General features: G+C 40.0%; 1 protein-coding gene across 1 annotated transcript in view; it reads left to right on the top strand.

Annotated features, from left to right (window-relative positions):
* Nucleotides 1-17,839, top strand: part of SYNE1 (spectrin repeat containing, nuclear envelope 1) — a 644,155-nt gene that overhangs the window by 144,553 nt on the left and 481,763 nt on the right. The window contains exons 27-31 of the mRNA XM_006882743.1: nucleotides 983-1,150; nucleotides 7,058-7,228; nucleotides 8,656-8,796; nucleotides 12,903-13,063; nucleotides 14,972-15,122. Coding sequence (XP_006882805.1) covers nucleotides 983-1,150; nucleotides 7,058-7,228; nucleotides 8,656-8,796; nucleotides 12,903-13,063; nucleotides 14,972-15,122 — 792 coding nt within the window. The remainder of the gene's footprint in view (nucleotides 1-982; nucleotides 1,151-7,057; nucleotides 7,229-8,655; nucleotides 8,797-12,902; nucleotides 13,064-14,971; nucleotides 15,123-17,839) is intronic.

Genomic DNA, 17,839 nt, shown 5'->3' with positions numbered 1-17,839 from the left:
TGATGGCAAACAACAATCAGATGGGCAGGGATGGACTTGGTATTGATGAATCTAAAGAAGAAAGGCAGAAAGAAAGCCAGATCTTAAATACTTGACCAAAAAAACCCAATCTAGTAAATAAACTTTAAATGAGAAATTATTTAATTACTGCTTCATTTAGGAATAGAAGGAAATTAATTTTAAACAATATTTTGTCTTTCTGCTCTCAAGAATCTTCTCCTTTTTTTATTTTGAGTAGGTTAAACCCAACTTTTTCCTAAGGTACTTTTCTATTTTAGAGGATTAGAAAAACCTTATTGTCTTCCAGTTGGAACTGACTTACAGTCAACTCACCATTGGGTTTCTGAGGCTGTAAATTACGTGGGAGGAGACTGAGCCTCTTTCTCCCACAGAGCAACCAGTGTATCTGGCCTGCTAGAGGGTGAAGCCTTTAGGTTCACAGCACAGTTTCCCATGGACCATGCCATCAGAGCATCAGGACACAATATATACTTTCACTGCACTAAACTTTGAGCCCTGGCGGCCTAGTGACAAAAAGCTGTGCTGCAATATCAAAGGCAGGCAGTTTGAGGCCACCAGCTGCTCCTCGGCAGAAAGACGGGCAATTTCTTCCCTTATGATTAACTGCCTCTAAAAACCCACTAGAAGTCAGCTATGGGTCAGTTTTGACTCCACAGTACACAAGAATATACTAAATTTACATCAGGTTAAATTCTCCTTTGTTTTTAATATATGACATAGACAATCATATCAAACTATGTATTTTTAAAGTGACTATATTTTAAAATTAAATAAACAGCCTCACAAGTGAGTGAAATAAGGAAAATTAAAGAGCAGTTTATGTATCACAAGCTATTGAGACAAACTTTAACTGTGCATATTCTTTAAGTGTTTAAGATTACATGAGTTTATATGTAGTAGTGTAAACTTTCTGTTTGCTTCATTAAGTAGCGTACAATTTCTGCTTTTCAATGAAATACAGGTGGAAAAGATGTTGAGCAACTTTGGGGACTGTGTCCAGTACAAAGAAATAGTCAAAAGCTCCCTGGAAGATTTGATTTCTGGCTCCAAAGACGTTCAGGAAGAAGCTGAGAAGATCTTGGACGCTGAGAATCTGTTTGAAGCCCAGCAGTTACTTCTTCATCACCAGGTAGAAAGCTCTCACCCCAGTTGTTTCCTGAAAGCTTGCTAATTACAGACAGATCCAGAGAGGTGAAAAGTAAGACTCCCCCTAGGTGGGGGAGAGATGGAATTAAATGGTTGAAAAAAGGAAAACTCAAACCAATACCCTAGACACATTTGTTCTGTGTGTTAAATATATTAATTGTTGTTGTTGTTATGTGCCGTCGAGTCGCCCGCGACTCATAGCGACCCTATGTACAACAGCCCTAAACTCCGCTCTGTCCTGTGCCTCTCCCATCCCAATTATCCCAGTCACTGAATCAATCCACCTCATAGAGGGCCTTCCTCTCCTGCGCCGTCCCTAGGTTAGAAAATCCTATACAATAAATTCTGAGACTGAGTGATGCAGTGCTACCCAAAAGTTTGAGGAAAACTGAAGAGGGGAGATGATTTAACTGTGAAAACAGGCAGGGCATCTTGTAAATTGTCCTTTTAATAACAGAAGTAAAGCTTCAGTGGGGCACTATTAGAAATCGCTATTCTTTTGTCATTATGCTAAATTTTGTCCCTTGACTCTACATCTTTAAGTACATCTTTTAAAAAAAATTCAAAATTCTTTTATATACATGCCTTTTCAGGACAGGAAAATCTGAGATTGTTTTAAAATTAAGAACAAAGAACATTTCATACATAGATTAATAATAAATAATTTGGATTAACTGTAGTCCTGACAGTCTGGCAAACATATGGGATATATTACTTACAAAACTGTATTAAAATGAAACTATTATTCAAATAAAATTATCCAACCTGAATTAAAAAACCATCTCAAGAACAGGCATGAGGCCTTAAACACTAACGAGCAGAGGCTAGATGAGCTGTGGAAGGATATCAAGAATATTATCCATGAAGAATGCAAAAGGTTATTACAAAGACAGAGGAGGGAGAAACAACCAAGGTGGGTGTCAAAAAAAGACTGCAAATTGCACTAGAGCACTGAGAAGTGAAAGCTAATGGAAGTATCGAGAAAGTTAAGGAGCTGAACAAAAGATTTCAAAGTATTATAATAAAACGTGCAAAGAGCTGGACTCGGAAAATTAAAAGGGCTGAGCTCACTTGGCATTTCTTAAGCTGAAGGAACTGAAAAACAAATTCAAGCCTTGGATGCTCTAGGCAGAATGTTGAATGACCCAGGAAGCATCAAGAGAAGATTGGAAAGAGTATACAGGCTCTGTACCAAAAAGAATTGGCTAGCGTAGAAGAATTTCATGAAACAACATACGTACGACCTAGGGGCCATGGTGATAAAGGAGGAAGTTCAAACTGCTCTGAAGGAATTGGCAAAAAACAAGGCCCCAGGAACTGATGGAATACTAACTGACATATTTCAGCAAACAGATGGAGCTTTGGACATGCTCACCAGGCTGGGCCAAAATATCTGGAGAACAATCACTTGGCCAACTGACTGTATGAGATCTGTATTTATTCCCACTTTAAAAAAAAAAAAAAAGATGATCTAGCAGAGTATAGAAATTATTGAACTATGTCAATAATATTATACATAAGCAAAATCCTGCTAAAGATCACCCCAAAATCATTGGAACAATACATTAACAGAGAGCTCCCAGAAATAAAAGCTGGGTTTAGAAGAGACCACGTCACTATTTCTGACATCCATTTTGGTCTTTTCTTCCTCCTCCGTCTTTGCAATGACCTTTTGCATTCTTCATGGATGATATTCTTGATATCCTCCCATAACTCTTCACTCATTAGTTTTCAAGGCCTCAAACTTGTTCCTAAGATGGTTCTGAAATTCAGGTGAGATAGACTCAAGGTCATATTTTGGTTCCCATGGGTTTGATTTTAACTTTCCTTAGCTTCAGCTTAAACTTGCATATGAGTAGTTGGTGGTCTGTTCCACAATCAGCATTGGGCCTAGTTTTCACAGTTGATATTGAGCTTCTGGAGCACCAAGAAGTCAAAGCAGAAGGAAGAAATCAAGACATTAAGGAGCTGAACAGGAGATTTCAAAAGGCTGTGCGACAAGACAAAGTAAAGTATTAAAATGAAACGTGCAAAGATCTGGAGTCAGAAATTCAAAGGGGCCGAACTCGCTCAGAATTTCTTAAGCTCAGGCAACTGAAGAGGAAATTCCAGCTGCGAGTTTCAATACTTACTGATGCTTTGGACAGAATATTAAGTGATCCTGCAAGTATTAAAAGAAGATGGAAAGAGTATACAGAGTCCAAAAGGAAGTGGCAGACACAGAAGAATTTAATGAAACAACATATGAGCAAGAGCCTATGGTGATGAAGGAAGAAGTTCAGACTGCTTTGGAAGCATTGGCTAAGAAGAAGGTCCCAAGAATTGATGATATATCATTGATATATTTCAACTAACAGATGCTGCCCTAGATGTGCTTGCCAAGTTGTGCCAAGAAATCTGGAAAACAACCACTCAGCCAACTGACTGGAAGATATCTATATTTGTTCCCGTTCCAAAGAAAGGTGACCCACAGAGTGTGGGAATTATTAAACAATATCATTAATATTATCGAACAATATCATTAATTTCACATGCAAGCAAGATTCTACTGACAATTATCCAGAAAACGACTGGAACAGCACATCAACAGAGAACTACCAGAAGGGCAGGCTGGGTTTAGATGGGGTCATGGTGCTAGGGATAATGTTAGATGTTAGATGGATCTTGGCTGAAAGCAGGGAATACCAGAAGAATGTCTAATTTGACAGTGTGGATCATATCAAACTGTGGCTGACTCTGAGAAGAATGGGAATCACAGAACACTTGATTGTGCTCATGTGAAACCTATACTTGGACCAGCAGGCAGCTGTCAGAACAGAGCAAAGAAACACTGCATGGTTCAAAATTGGGAAAGGTGTACGCCAGGGATGTATCCTGTCTGCACACGTTTTCAATCTTTATTCAGAACAAATTATCCGAGAGGCTGGGCTCTATGGGGAGAAATGTGGCATCAGGATTGGATAAAGAATCATCAAACAATCTGCATTATACAAATGACACAACTCTGCTTGCTGAAACTGAGGAGGACCTGAAGTGCTTGCTGTGGAAGGTCAGGGACTGCAGTCTTCAGTATGGATTGAAGCTCAGTATCAAGAAAACAAAGATTCTCACCACTGGGCAAACTGGCAGCATTGTAATGGATGGTGAAGAGATTGAGATTGTCCACAGTTTTGGTTTGTTTGGCTCAACAGTCAACACTCTTGGCACCAGCAGCCAGGAAATTAAAAGACGTATTGCGATGGGAAAGTCTGCAGTTAGAGACCTCTCTAAAGTACTGAAGTGCGACTATGTCAGTCTGGAGACTAAGGTGCGCCTGATACATGCCACAGTCTTTGTAATCACTTGCTATGCATCAGAGAGGTGGACAATGACTAGGGATGATAGAAGGAGAATTGATACCTTTGAGCTATGGTGTTGGAGAAAAGTGTTGAATATTCCATGGACTGCTAAGAAAATGAACAGGTTCATCCTGGATAGAGTGAAGTCGGGCTGCTCCTTGGAGGCAAGGACTCTGAAGCTTTGTCTGACATACTTTGGACATGTTGTAAGGAGGGACAGGTCCTTGGAGAGGCACGCCATGCTTGGTAGGGTTGAGGAACAGCACAGGAGAGGAAGATCCTCTTTGAGGTGGATTGATTCAGTGACTGGGGTAATGGGGGTGGGTGTGTCAGAGACAATGAAATTGGTTCAAGATAGAGCACATTAAGGGCTATAGAGTCACTATGAGTTGTAGTTGACTCTATGGTACATAATAATAACTTTAAAAATTCTGGTTCATTCAATGGGTAGCAAAATGCTGACTGATTTTACAACTAATAAGATAACAAAAATAGAAATTGAGTTAGAAGTGGATATATATGACAGATATTAGACTTTATAGATTTTCTTAATAATTATAACAATGAGAGAATATGAAGCATGAAAGCTTAGAATTATTATATTCTCAGTTGTTACAAAATTCAAAATCAGAAAAGCAAGAGTGCAGCTATTTAAGCAGGAAAAACCCCTCACAATATAAATGAACAAAATATAATATAAATGAAGAACTATCTGGAACACAAAGTACATGCATGAAACCCAATGTACATGAATGATAAAAATATTAATACAAAAAGGAAGAAAAATAATATCATTATTTATAGGAATATTATAAATCTTTTTTTCACATTTCTTAAATACGTTTGGTTACATGGATATTTTACCTTGTGAAAATTTATAAACTAGTCCTTTATTTACATTATAACTCATTGCTCTCAAATCAGAATTGACCCATAGCTGACAATCTGGTGGGTTTTCTGAGGATGTATTATTATATATGATATTAATATATGACATTGCATTGCATTGCATTACACTGGAGCTTTGGTGGCCTAGTGGCAAGAAGCTGTGCTGCAATCTCGAAGGAATGTGGTTCAAGGCCACCAGCTGCTCTATGGGAGAAGGAGGCACAATCACCTCCCATGCGATTAACTGCCTTTGAAAACCCATGGGAGGGTCAGCTATGGGTCACTTCTAACCTGATGATAAACAACAGCATAACCCATTATATGATTATATAGGAGCAGATTATCCATCATTGTCTCTCAGAGCAGCTGGTGGATTCAAACAGCTTACCTTCAGGTTGAGAGTGCAACTCTGTACCCACCACGTCACCAGAGCTCCTTTATTTACATATCCTGGAAAAAAATTGTACTTTGGAACATAACTAACTTTCCCCAAAATACCACAACAGATTAATCGTCCCAGATACACTCAGGAGTTAAATGTCATAACCTACATGTATGCAGGACAACTAACAACCTTTTTATTAGGGTTTTATGATATTAGGCAGGGGAAAAATGACATAAGGAGAAGAGTGTCAAATTAATGCTTTTGACATAGTCCCCTGGAATAATGCAAAACATTCTAAAAGCTCTCTTCATTGTATACAAATACACCATTAAATTCTAATTAATGATGTAGTTTGCCATTAAAACTTTATTTAAAACATTTCTACTTTTGGACTTATGTGTCCATTAAACAGTCCATTACTACAGCGTCCATCCAGCGCACAGTGACCTCTAGGACAGTGTAGAGCTGCCCCAAAGTACTTCCAAGGCTGATGTCTTTACAGACCCATGCTGTCATACCTCTCTTCCCTAGGACAGTTAGAGATTTGTACCTCCCACCTTTTGGTAGTTCTGGTGGCCTAGTGGTTAAGGAGTTGAGCTACAAACCCAAAGTAAGACAGTTAGAATTCACCAGTTGCTTAGTGGGAGAAAGTTGGCCAGTTGTCTCTCAAGCCATTTGTTTACAGCATCTGAAATCTCACCGGAGGGCCAGTTAGGAGTCAGTTCTGACTCAAGGCGTGTAACAACCACCTCCCCCACCCTTCTGTTATCAGCTGAGCATTTTACTGTGTCGCCAGGGCTTTTATGTCTAGTATCCTCATTGTTATCCAGTGTACCCTGACTCACAGGAATTTCTAAGGCTGTCAATCACAAGGGAGGCAATTGACCATCTTTCTTCTAAGAAAATACTGGTGGATTCAAACATCAAGAAGTCAAGCCCAGCTCTTTACAGACTTCCCCAGCAGGGCTATCTCATATTATTTTAATTAGTTCTTGAGTGATTCAAAACAGTTTGTTATCTAGTACTAACCTAACGACTGGCAGTTCGAACCCATCCTGCGGCACCACCGAAGAGACCCTGGTGATTTACCACCGTAAAGGTTACAGCCCAGAAGGCCTGATGGAGCTGGGTTCCGCTGTGGCAGGTGCAGGCGCCGCAGCCAGAATCTTCACTTTAAGACACAGCTGGAGTCCCGCTAGCCGGGGGCTTAACTTTTCTATGTCCCTGTTCCATGGGTGTGTCCCTGCATAGCTGCTTACTGTCCATCAAATGCTTCCAGCAACAGACGAAGAGGATTTCTGCAAAGAAGAGAGACGTGGAGCAGCAGATCGCGCAGGCGCGGCCGGGGGACATGGGGCTGCAGGGCCGCGTGCGGAAGGAGCTGCAGCAGCTGCAGGGCACGCTGGACGGAGTGGAACAGAGCCGGGAGAAGCAGGAGCGCCGCATCCAGGTGGGGCTGGGAGGGAGGCCTCCGCATGCAGGGAAGGGTAAAAGGGAGGATGCGGCATCCAGGTGGGGTTAGAAGAGATGCTGCCGCATCCAGGTGAGGCTGGAAGAGATGCTGCTACATCCAGGTGGGGCTGAAAGAGATGCTGCCGCATCCAGGTGGGGCTGGAAGAGATGCTGCTGCATCCAGGTGGGGCTCAAAGAGATGCTGCTGCATCCAATTGGGACTAGAAGTGGGTCTGGGTAGAACTGGATAGACATGGACGTGGTGTTGTTCTATCCAGGTAGAGCGAGAAGTGATGCTGCTGCATCCATTTAGGACTAGAAGTGGGTCTGGGTAGAACAGGGTAGACTGAGCACAGAGTTCCTGCATCCAGGTAGGGCTAGAAGTGATGCTGCTGTATCCAGGTAGGCCTGGGTATGACCCTGCTGCATCCAGGTAGGGCTGGTCATGATGCTACCACTGTGGTAGTAGCAACCAGGTAAGGCTGGAAGTGATGCCACTGCTGCAGGCAGGTAGGCTGGGGCATGGTGCTGTCACATCCAGGTGGGGCTTGGATTTGTGCTGGTACATGGAGATAGGCCTTGGCATGCTGCTGCACCAGATAGACCTGGGCTTGGTGCTGCATCCAGGCAGGCCTGGCCATGGTGTCATCACATCCAGGTAGACCTGAGCTTTGTGCTGCTGCCTCCAGGTAAGGCCTTCATGTTGCTGCATCCAGGTAAGATTGGGTGTCCTACTGCAGGAAGAGCATCACTTCCCAGATGAACAGGAACCAATCTTTGCCTTTGATGCCCCACTTCCCCGACTTGGCCCTTTTAATTGTCACAATGGGCTTGCCAGGTGGACGCTGTCAGTGGCACATTTTACCACTGTAAAATTCTTGAAATCTTGAAAAAGAAAGAATTCAAGGCCCTTGCCTAAAATCGCACCATCTAGATCAGTAAGAGAGACAGTCTTCTGACTCCAGAAATGCACATCTGTCATTGAGCTCTTCCACAGAGTCCAACAGCTATTACATTTTATTATGTTCGCAGCACATTATTTCACGTTTTTCCCTTCATCGTTGCTCACTTTACCTGCCCCCTTCCCTTGCTCCCTGGCCACCTTTCTTTTTTAGTGATTAGAGGGTCCCTCCTCCACATTCTAGAAGATATCGTTAAAGTCAGCATCTGGCAACTGGGGAGAAACTCAGAGAGCTTCTGGTTCACACCCTTCTGTTTGGAAATGATGGCATGAAGACCTCATGTGGACTTCCTCCTGGAAGATGCTAGACAAAGTGTTCCTCAATTGATTGCATGAAATTTGAGTTCGTCGTTCATCCAGAAGTCCACGGCTTCCCAGATGAACCCAAAAAAAATGTGACAATATTTTGTGACACACTTTGATAATGTGTACATGGATTTTTTTTTCCCCTTTTTCAAATGTAGGTCACATTACGGAAATGGGAACGATTTGAGACGAACAAAGAGACGGTGGTCAGGTACCTTTTCCAGACAGGTTCCAGCCACGAACGCTTCTTGAGTTTTAGCAGTTTGGAAAGCTTGTCATCAGAACTGGAACAAACAAAGGTATATCAGTAAAGCCATTTGGTCTCTTAGTGACCATGGTTTAGAAGAAAAGCTGTGATTCTACTCTGTCACTACAATTAATCACCACTACTATTTATGTGACTTATAATTATTCTCTGTTGAGAAGGATGTCATGTTTGGAAGGACACGCATGGAGGGACAGTGCAAGACAGGGAGACCCTAGATGAGATGGATTGACACAGTAACTGGGATTTTGGGAGTAGGTGTATTGAAAACAGTGAGCTATTGTGCATAGCATTGCTATGAGTCATAAGTGACTTGACAACACATAACAACAACAACATTAGTAGTTCATGGATTTCCCTGGGACATGGAAACATATACAAGATTTAAACATCAAACTAAGAAAATGATTAGAATTGAGAAATGGTTAGTGCTCCGGTCTGTGGATAGATAATAAACATCTTTCTGGAGGGAGCAATGTTTTTAACTGAAATTTAAAGACCAAATGAGATTAAGAAAGAGAGAATTTGGACAGCAGAGAGAGGAAATGGTATGAGCAAAGAGAGGAAGAATGGAAGTTCTAAATACAAGGATTTTTTTGTTATATAGCACAAGACCCCCAGTAGGACTGTGAATTATATCTTGTGCTATCAACTGAAAGGCTGGCAGTTCAAACACACAAGAGAAGGCTGATGTGGTCATTGTATAAAGATTCCATATAGATTGACAGCATCAGAAACCCTAAGGGGAAGGTCTGTGGATCTCTGTCCTGTTGAGTTGCTGTGGGTTAAAATCAACTTGGCAGCTTTGGATTTGGGGATATGACTGTTGTAAAGCAGGTTCAAGGCAAATGAGTTTCTGGAGGCAAATTACACCAGGCCACAGAGTCCTAAAAGCCAAAAACAAGCATGACTCTCCAGGCATCATGGGGCTAATGAAGGGTCTTAATAAAGAGGGCCAACGTTCAAAGTTCAGACGCTCACACCATTGAGAAGAGGTGTTCTCTTTCTCTGCGCACCAAGGAATGGGAAACTAAGCCATCTCCACATCAAGGCACAGCTCTGCTGATGGGATGCTCTAAGCTAGAGAGTGGCATGGGTCAAGGTCACACCGCTGTTGAGGGATAGAATTCTGTTTAACTCCAGATCTATCTGACACTGGAGTCTGTTTGCTCCTGGGGAATCCTGCTGCTGTGTATGTATCAGAGGCTAGGACAGAAAGCTTGTAAAGGTCTTCCACTTCTGTTTAGCTTTGTTTCCAATCAAAGTTATTCTGTTCTTTAAGAGTCCTGGTGGTGCATTACCTAAGCATTCAGCGCCTAATGGAAAGGTTGCCAGTTTGAATCATCCAGCCGCTCCTATGACAATTATAGTCTAGAAATCCCCCTGGGGAAGTTTTCCACTGTCACCTGAGGGCCCTGTGAGTCAGAAGAGATTTGACGGCACCCAAACATCAAAAATCTGTTCTTTGATTCTTCTGTTCTTTGATTCTTCTACGTAGTACTTCCCCCACATTCCACCCACACCCAAGGCTCTGAGATCAAATGGATAGAGCCTTTTCAAAGAGAACTCCATATTTTCTATTCTCAGATCCTGAGAAACACTTGGCCTCCCTTGGTGAGTCAAACCATGTAGGGTTGGGCTATTAACCAAACACTGGTGGTTCAAACCTTTCCCCCTCTTAGGCACCTTAGAAGAAAGGCCTGGCAGTCTCTTCCCAAAATATCAGCCTCTGGAAGCGCTGTGGAGCACAGTCCTACACTGACACACCTGGTTCGTCATGGGCTGGAATAAACTCAACAGTGATGGGTTTGAGTTTGGAGGGACGGGGTTTTAGGGAAGTCACAGGAAGAAAAACCCTTTTATACTTCTGATTCTATTCATGGTATTCTGACAAATTATCCTATGATTCAGCCTTCATAACTGAATCTGTCATGATGCTAAGTTCACATGTGATAATAGTGTTTCTTACAATGACATTTAATTTGGTGACATTAATAAATGTCATATGTTGGGATACAGAAATCTCTGTACCATAAGGAAGCTGTAATTAAACTTTTTTTTTTTCTTTTCCCAAATTACAGAGTACATCTCTGAACTAACCCTCCTATCTCTACAAGGACATTAATTAAGTCTTTGAAGACCTGAGATTCCAGGGTGTTCTGTGGTATCTGCCTTACAGTTTTATGTACAGATTCTAACATGCTCCACAGGTGACTGATAAAGATCTGAGCTTTTAGAGATTAGCTCCATTAGCCTGTCAACTTTTGTGTCCCCTATTTGGGAAAGGTAAATTGTTGATGGGATTGAAATCCCTTATGAGAGTCTCTTACAGGGGAGGAAATGAAACACTTTCTTAATACAAGATTACCTCTGAGTTTCCCTTTCTTAAATGCAGTATTTGTCTTCTCACAGTCAGATAATAGCAAAAGTTCACCATCATCACATACATACTAAGATCATTTTTGTCTCAAACTTGTTAATTATTAAATATGTGTTATTATACGTATTGTTTAGTGCCATCAGTTTTTGACACATGATAACCCCACGTGACAAAGCAGAACTACCTTATGGGGTGATTTAGGCTGTAACATAACAGATCACCATGGTTTTCTCCCACAGAGCAACTAGGTGGATTTGAGTTGCCAGCCTTTCTGTTAAGAGCTGAATGCTTAACATTTGCTTCAGCGGGGCTCCCCTTTATTGCACTTAAGCTAAACAAACAAACAAACAAACAAACAGAAACAACCCATTGGCATTGAGTTGAATCTAGCTCATTCTCAGTGACCCTCCAGAGGACTTCTAAGGTTGTAACTTAGTGAGAAGAGACTGCCTCATGCTTCTACCGTGAAGTGGCCGGTGGGCTCAAACAGCTAACCTTGCAGTTAGTAACCGAACATTTAGTAACCTACAGTCCCACCAGGATTCCTTACAGATTATACAGTTATTGAAAAGTCAGTATATGAACTTTACAAGTCATTTTGTCCTCAGTTTTAGGTGAGGGATAAAAACTCAGTATATGAACTTTACAAGCCATTTTGTCCTCAGTTTTTGTTGAGGGACGTAAAACATTAATAGATCCCTTCCATAACCTCAAACACAAAAATGAAATCATTAATGATGTGCAAGCAGTAATTTCATAAGAAAAACATCACCAACTGAATTTTACATGAAAGACGCTGGAAAGTTAAGCAATTCAACTGAAGTCAAACAGCTAGTAATTGGCGTGGTCATGACTCGACTGCAAGTTTGGCAGGTTCAATACAACTTCCTTCCCACACACCAGATCCACACCCACACCTACAGCTGTCCGGTCAGTTATAACTTGGAGCACATCAGGAATGCCATGTCCATCTCGCAAGACAGGGTAGACCTTCCCGGAGATTTTCTGTGGCTTTAAATATTTACAGAAGCAGCCTGCCATATCTTTCTCCAAAGGAGGAGCTGGGGGTGAATTTGAACCATCAACCTTTAGGATAGCAACCGAGCCTTTTAACCCCTGTGCCACAAAGGCTCTTTTTCCGTCATGCAGTATATGTATGTCTAGAAAAAACCTGAAAATCTTTAAAATCATGATGATGATGTCATTTCTTGAGAACTGGTTAATAAAATGCTTTCTTGTAGTAATATCACTATTATTCTGTATTGATCAAGACATTCTTCCCTTAAATGAACATTTTTCCATTCCTTAGCCTAGACCTCTTTTATTTTGATGATTGACAAATCTATCACGGATGATCATTTCTCGAGGTGACCCATGATAAACGCACATAGTTGTGAGTGAATTATTATAATGATGCTTAGGGTGTTAAATAATAAACTATAATCAAAATATAATAGAGAGCATATAATCTGTGTGTGTGAATATGTGTGTGTACACATTGTATGAGTTGTTGGATAACTATGCAAATAGATATCTGACAAAATGAAAATAACCAAATAGTTCTTTTGATCAGGATCATAATAGATCCATTTTATTAGTTAAGAATTGTTTAAGTTCTAGATCTTTCTGAAGCCATTCATCCACTCAGCCATTCATCTAATTTTATGTGCATCCTGGAGGCACATCTGAAGTACATGCCATTCCACTGGGGACAGGTTCATAGAAACTGCTGTTGTAACAACTGTGATATCTTTTTCTAGGAGTTTTCTAAGCGAACAGAAGGTATTGCCATTCAGGCCGAGAACCTTGTCAAGGAAGCCTCTGAAATACCGCTCGGGCCCAAGAACAAGCAGTTGCTTCAGCAACAGGCAAAGTCCATCAAAGAGCAAGTCAGAAAGTTAGAAGACACGCTCGAAGAAGAGTATGTGCTTGACAACTCCTAAACTTTCTTCTCTGAGATAAAATTTCCCGGATATTGTATTCAAACCATTCTTCGAAAAAATCTCAAAGTGTCTGTGTATTTCAGCATGTTTTCAGGAAGCAACTCATAATTCCAAAGAAAGTATCACCTATCCAGAAAGCAACAAGAATAGCAGGGATGTGGATATTGCATCTTATGCTGATTCTGTTCATGAGAATCTCAAAAGGGAATCAATATTTAAAAGCATTTTGTTAGTGTGTTAGTCTCACTAGGTAGATTTGCACTTACACATAGATCATGTAGACCAAATGTCCCAATCGTCGGGAGCCCATGCAGCTTTTCTGTGGTGCCTCAAGCCATGTTGCCAGAAATCAGTGTCTTATTCTAGGGATTATCTTCAAAAGTTATTTTTGGGTTTTTTTTTTAAACTTGTAATGCCTCTTTCTCTAAAAAAGAAAGGATAAATGGGTTGGCCCACTGGTATCCTGTTATGTATGTAATGTAGACGCAAAAGGAATCTACAAGGAATAAATGTTTGAGGAAGTGACCAATATTCCTTGAAATTAGATGGCCAAGCATTTCCATTTTAGAAGGTTATTTTATTTAAATCATGGCAAATCTCCATACACAACAATGCTAATTCGTAAGCTATGAGACATCATTTCTAAGTTGAGTTTTAAAGTGCAAAATTTACTTTACAGTATTCGGAGCAACTTGAAATCAGTATTTTGTATTTTGATGATTTGTTTCAAATGAGGGTAGCCTTGAAACTTTGAGAGGTATACATGAAATATTCTCCAAGTTATACAAATAGTAAACCTTAGAGTTTACGAGAAAGGAAGGCACTTTCATTAGCAATATTCCTTTGAATTCTTATTTTACCTAAACACATGTAATATTACCCAGTTTGTATACCTGCACTGCTAAGAGTGTTAGGTACACCCAGGGAACGCATTTGAGGTGGTGATGCTATTGCATTTGACAATCAATACTGTCGCTCTACTTCTGTAATGTCTTCAAGTGCCTTTCGGTAAACAGGGACATCCATCCCCCTAACTCCCACCCCTCCTCCCATTTCTTTTGAAAACCCAAGGACTTTGCAGTTAAATGACAAACTGTTAAGTGTCTTAATCACTTTCTAAAGTATAAGCCATATTCACTGATTATATGCATAGCTACAGCCAACCAGAAATCTGTATTTAAACTTGGCTTACTTGGCTTATTTCAGATGTAGCCCAAGTTGTCAAGAAAGGTGCTTGGGTTCAAGGAGTTAGCAAAGCCTTTTGGAGTCAGGGCAGCACAGCCACTTAAGAAGAGGTGAAATCACATCCAGTTCAACCTTGCTAAGTTAGACCTTTGCTAAGCTCTAATGGCAGCAAAAGGCATGTCAGGGTGGTCTTCCCGTCACAGCTCTGGCATCATTTACAAAAATGCATTTTGTAAAGTACTGATCTGGTTTTGTTTTGGTTTTTATATCAAGCTGTGCTTTAAGAGCAAGAATATACATGCTTATGGAGGTAGCATCTCTGAAAACCTGTGTGCACTAAAATCCACGCTGGCCCAGTTGATTCCGGTCAGACCTGGCAAATGCTGTGTTTAACTAGGTCAAACCTGGACTCAACTTCTCTGGACCCACCGTTCCATTCCTAGCCGGTCATAGCTGCCACCCTGTGAAATGTTCCTTCACAGGGGGCTGGCACCACTTCAGGCCTGAAAGGCTACTCAGAAATGCATATTCTTGTTTGTTTGTTTTGTTTGGTTTTGTTTTTGGTTCACATAGTTTTACCTTTGAAATGGTCATAGATGTCTTCCCCAGCTTTTCAGTCAGAGTTAGGGATTTAAAGACTTCTGTATTGTTGCTGTCTATTCAATGACTGCATTTTGTTTACTGAATTTGGTTAATTTTAGTATTAAAACCATGGAAATGGTGAAAAGCAAGTGGGATCATTTTGGCAGTAATTTTGAGACCCTGTCCGCCTGGATAACTGAGAAAGAAAAAGAACTCAAGGCCTTGGAAAATTCGTCATCGGCTTTGGACATGAAAATCAGCCAAATTAAGGTGACCTGCTCACATGTTCCGTATATGATCCATGAATAGCTTTTAAGGATTCCTTTCTTTACTTTCATCAAATGCTGTCTGGCCCCAGGAGAAATATTTCAGTGCTATGTGACTCTATTAAATTAAATTCACACAAAAATATCGAGCTAAGAGGTTTTGATTGATACCGGGTAATACTTTATACACGGAATTCTGTATCAATATTGTCTGACTTAAGCATTTAAAGTAAAAACTGTGTGCAAGATCATTAAAACATTTTTATGGTTACATTACTCTTTTTCTTGATTTTAAAAATCCCCTCTGGAGTGCTGTGTTGATTCATTGATATGGCATGAGACATATACACCATCTCTACAGTCTTACACATGCCAAATGTCTACTTGAGTTGGTTGTATTTACCCTAATCAACCACGAGGAGGAGTTCAAGAAACCCAGTTCTTTGAAGGAAGCAATCAGACACTTGCTCTAATGTTTGAATGTATTGTGGCCTTGAATACGGACTACTGAGGTGCTCTGATACTTTAGCTGTTTCACCTTGATAATAGCTCTGTGGGCAGACTCCCACTATCCACTTCATTCAAACAGTGTGCCAACGTGTGGCCCAGAAAATGACTCTGTGTTCACCCCTCTTTCTTCCTTTCTTTCTCTTACACATGTTCTCCATTGCACATTTTCAAAATCCAGCCACTTCCTTTTCTATCACAGCTCCTTTTCTTTGGAATGGGAAAACCCTCTGTCATTTCACCAGATTAAATATAGTAAGATAAATACCAAGGTGAGGGAACATTTCACACTATGACTCAGAACAAGCCATCAGCATGTGCCTGGTGGGAGGGCGCCATATTTCAGAGCCAAGATTAAACCTAGTTCAGATTATCCTTGTTTATTTCACATCTTGCTCAATCGACGGTCTATGAAGGCTGCTGTCAGCTGTCTTCTGAAGTCTCCTGTCCCAAACCAGGAAGAAAAGATGTAGAGCTACTAAGGAATATTAGTAGCATATTTTGTAATACATGTTTTTAAAGATTGACTTATGATTCCACTAAATTCTAAGGAAAAATAAGTAACAGAGATTTACATGAGATTTCCATCTCATTGTTACTATTAAGAAGAAAAAAAAATCTATACCTTACTTTTAAATGTACATACAACTGCATTTCCATGCCAGTGAAGTAGAAATACATTTTAATATATATCTCACTTTGAAAACTATTTTAAATATATAAGATGAATAGGAATTGTAAGAAAAGATCTTTTACTATAAATAGACAAAGATATGGTAGAGCACATTGTAAAGCAGAGTCTAATAGGTTCTTATTCTATTTCTACTGAGAAGTTTGTTGTTGTTAAGTGCCATCGAGTCACAGGATAAGAAGTTTGTATTAAAGGAAATACTAAAAATAGGTTCTTATGATAACATTTTCACTATAAAACAACCATTAAATTTGAAATTAATGTTTCATCCAGTTTTGTGGAGATAAGAACTCTAATTCTGGGTTTTCATTTTTGTTAGCTGCTGGCCACAATCTCTCGAGTTCATGATTGTTATTCCAAGTTAACTATTCATTAGGCCTCATTACTAATTTCTAGAAAATATGCAGTGTTTAGCTTCCAATTTTTTTGAACCTAATTCAACGATATAATTTTCTTACATTAGCAAACACATATGTGATGACACATCTGTACACTGTGGTAAGGAGCGAAGAACTTGGCTCAACTAAGAGATTTTTTTGTGTTTGTTTTTTTTTAACTGATGAGTTGAAAACTCCTAAAACCATGATTGGCACATAATAGATAATACATATTTGTTGAATTCACAAATAGGTTTTTATTTGAAAAACTAAGGTATTCTAAAAACCGGCAATACAATGAAAGATAAAATTAATACTCAGGCAGCAAATAGTGAGCTGATGCACTACAGTGGCCATGCCTGTGAAAAAGAAAAAGAGGTAAATGACACACACTTGGCACTTAACTTGATGTGAGTCATTTCTCCCTGTCTCACCTGGGCAAGCAGTAGGTCTACCTAGGTGGTCTCCTGCAGAAGTCACACGTTCATGTTTCTCTAGGATAAGGTCACTGTCAATTTAAATGATTTCAAATTGATAACTTACACTTTTAGCTTTATTTGGATCGAACTATTTTCCAGAATAAATACTTTGTATTATTAATAAATAAGCCTTCTGTTTATGATAGCACACACATACACATATGCATCATATATATGTATTCCTTATATATTATATCCTTTCCGCCCTAAGTTGAAAATATATAGACTTTTTACTGGAGCACACGTCAGCTAATAAGTTATGTAGTAATTCCCCAAATTAAACCTTTTGACTAGCGATATGAGTTGATGGCAATTTGTTAGAAATTAAAACTCTTAGAACCATCTCAGGCTTTCTGAATCCCTGGACTTGGGGACCAAGCAATTCAGAGGCATTTTAAACTTGGAAGCCTCTGATGTAATGAATAGAGGATAGATTTGCCATCAGAAAATTGGTTTCCATAAAGTAAACTGTGCAACATTCAACTGCATTTTAGAAAAATCTAATGAAATGCATTAGCATTCCTTTATGTTGTTAGACTTCATTGCTCCTGCAGGGAAATTGGCTAACTGCTTGACTGATAGAGTAAACAGGAATTCTGTTTTTTGAGATACACTGAGAGGTCCATGGGAATGACTTTATTCTTACTTAATTGCAAACAGGAGCAGG

Source organism: Elephantulus edwardii, unplaced genomic scaffold (assembly GCF_000299155.1).
Source record: "Elephantulus edwardii isolate Elephantulus edwardi_28Jun2011 unplaced genomic scaffold, EleEdw1.0 scaffold00024, whole genome shotgun sequence".
Lineage (NCBI taxonomy): Eukaryota > Metazoa > Chordata > Mammalia > Macroscelidea > Macroscelididae > Elephantulus > Elephantulus edwardii.
This window is presented reverse-complemented; position numbering and strand designations above follow the sequence as displayed.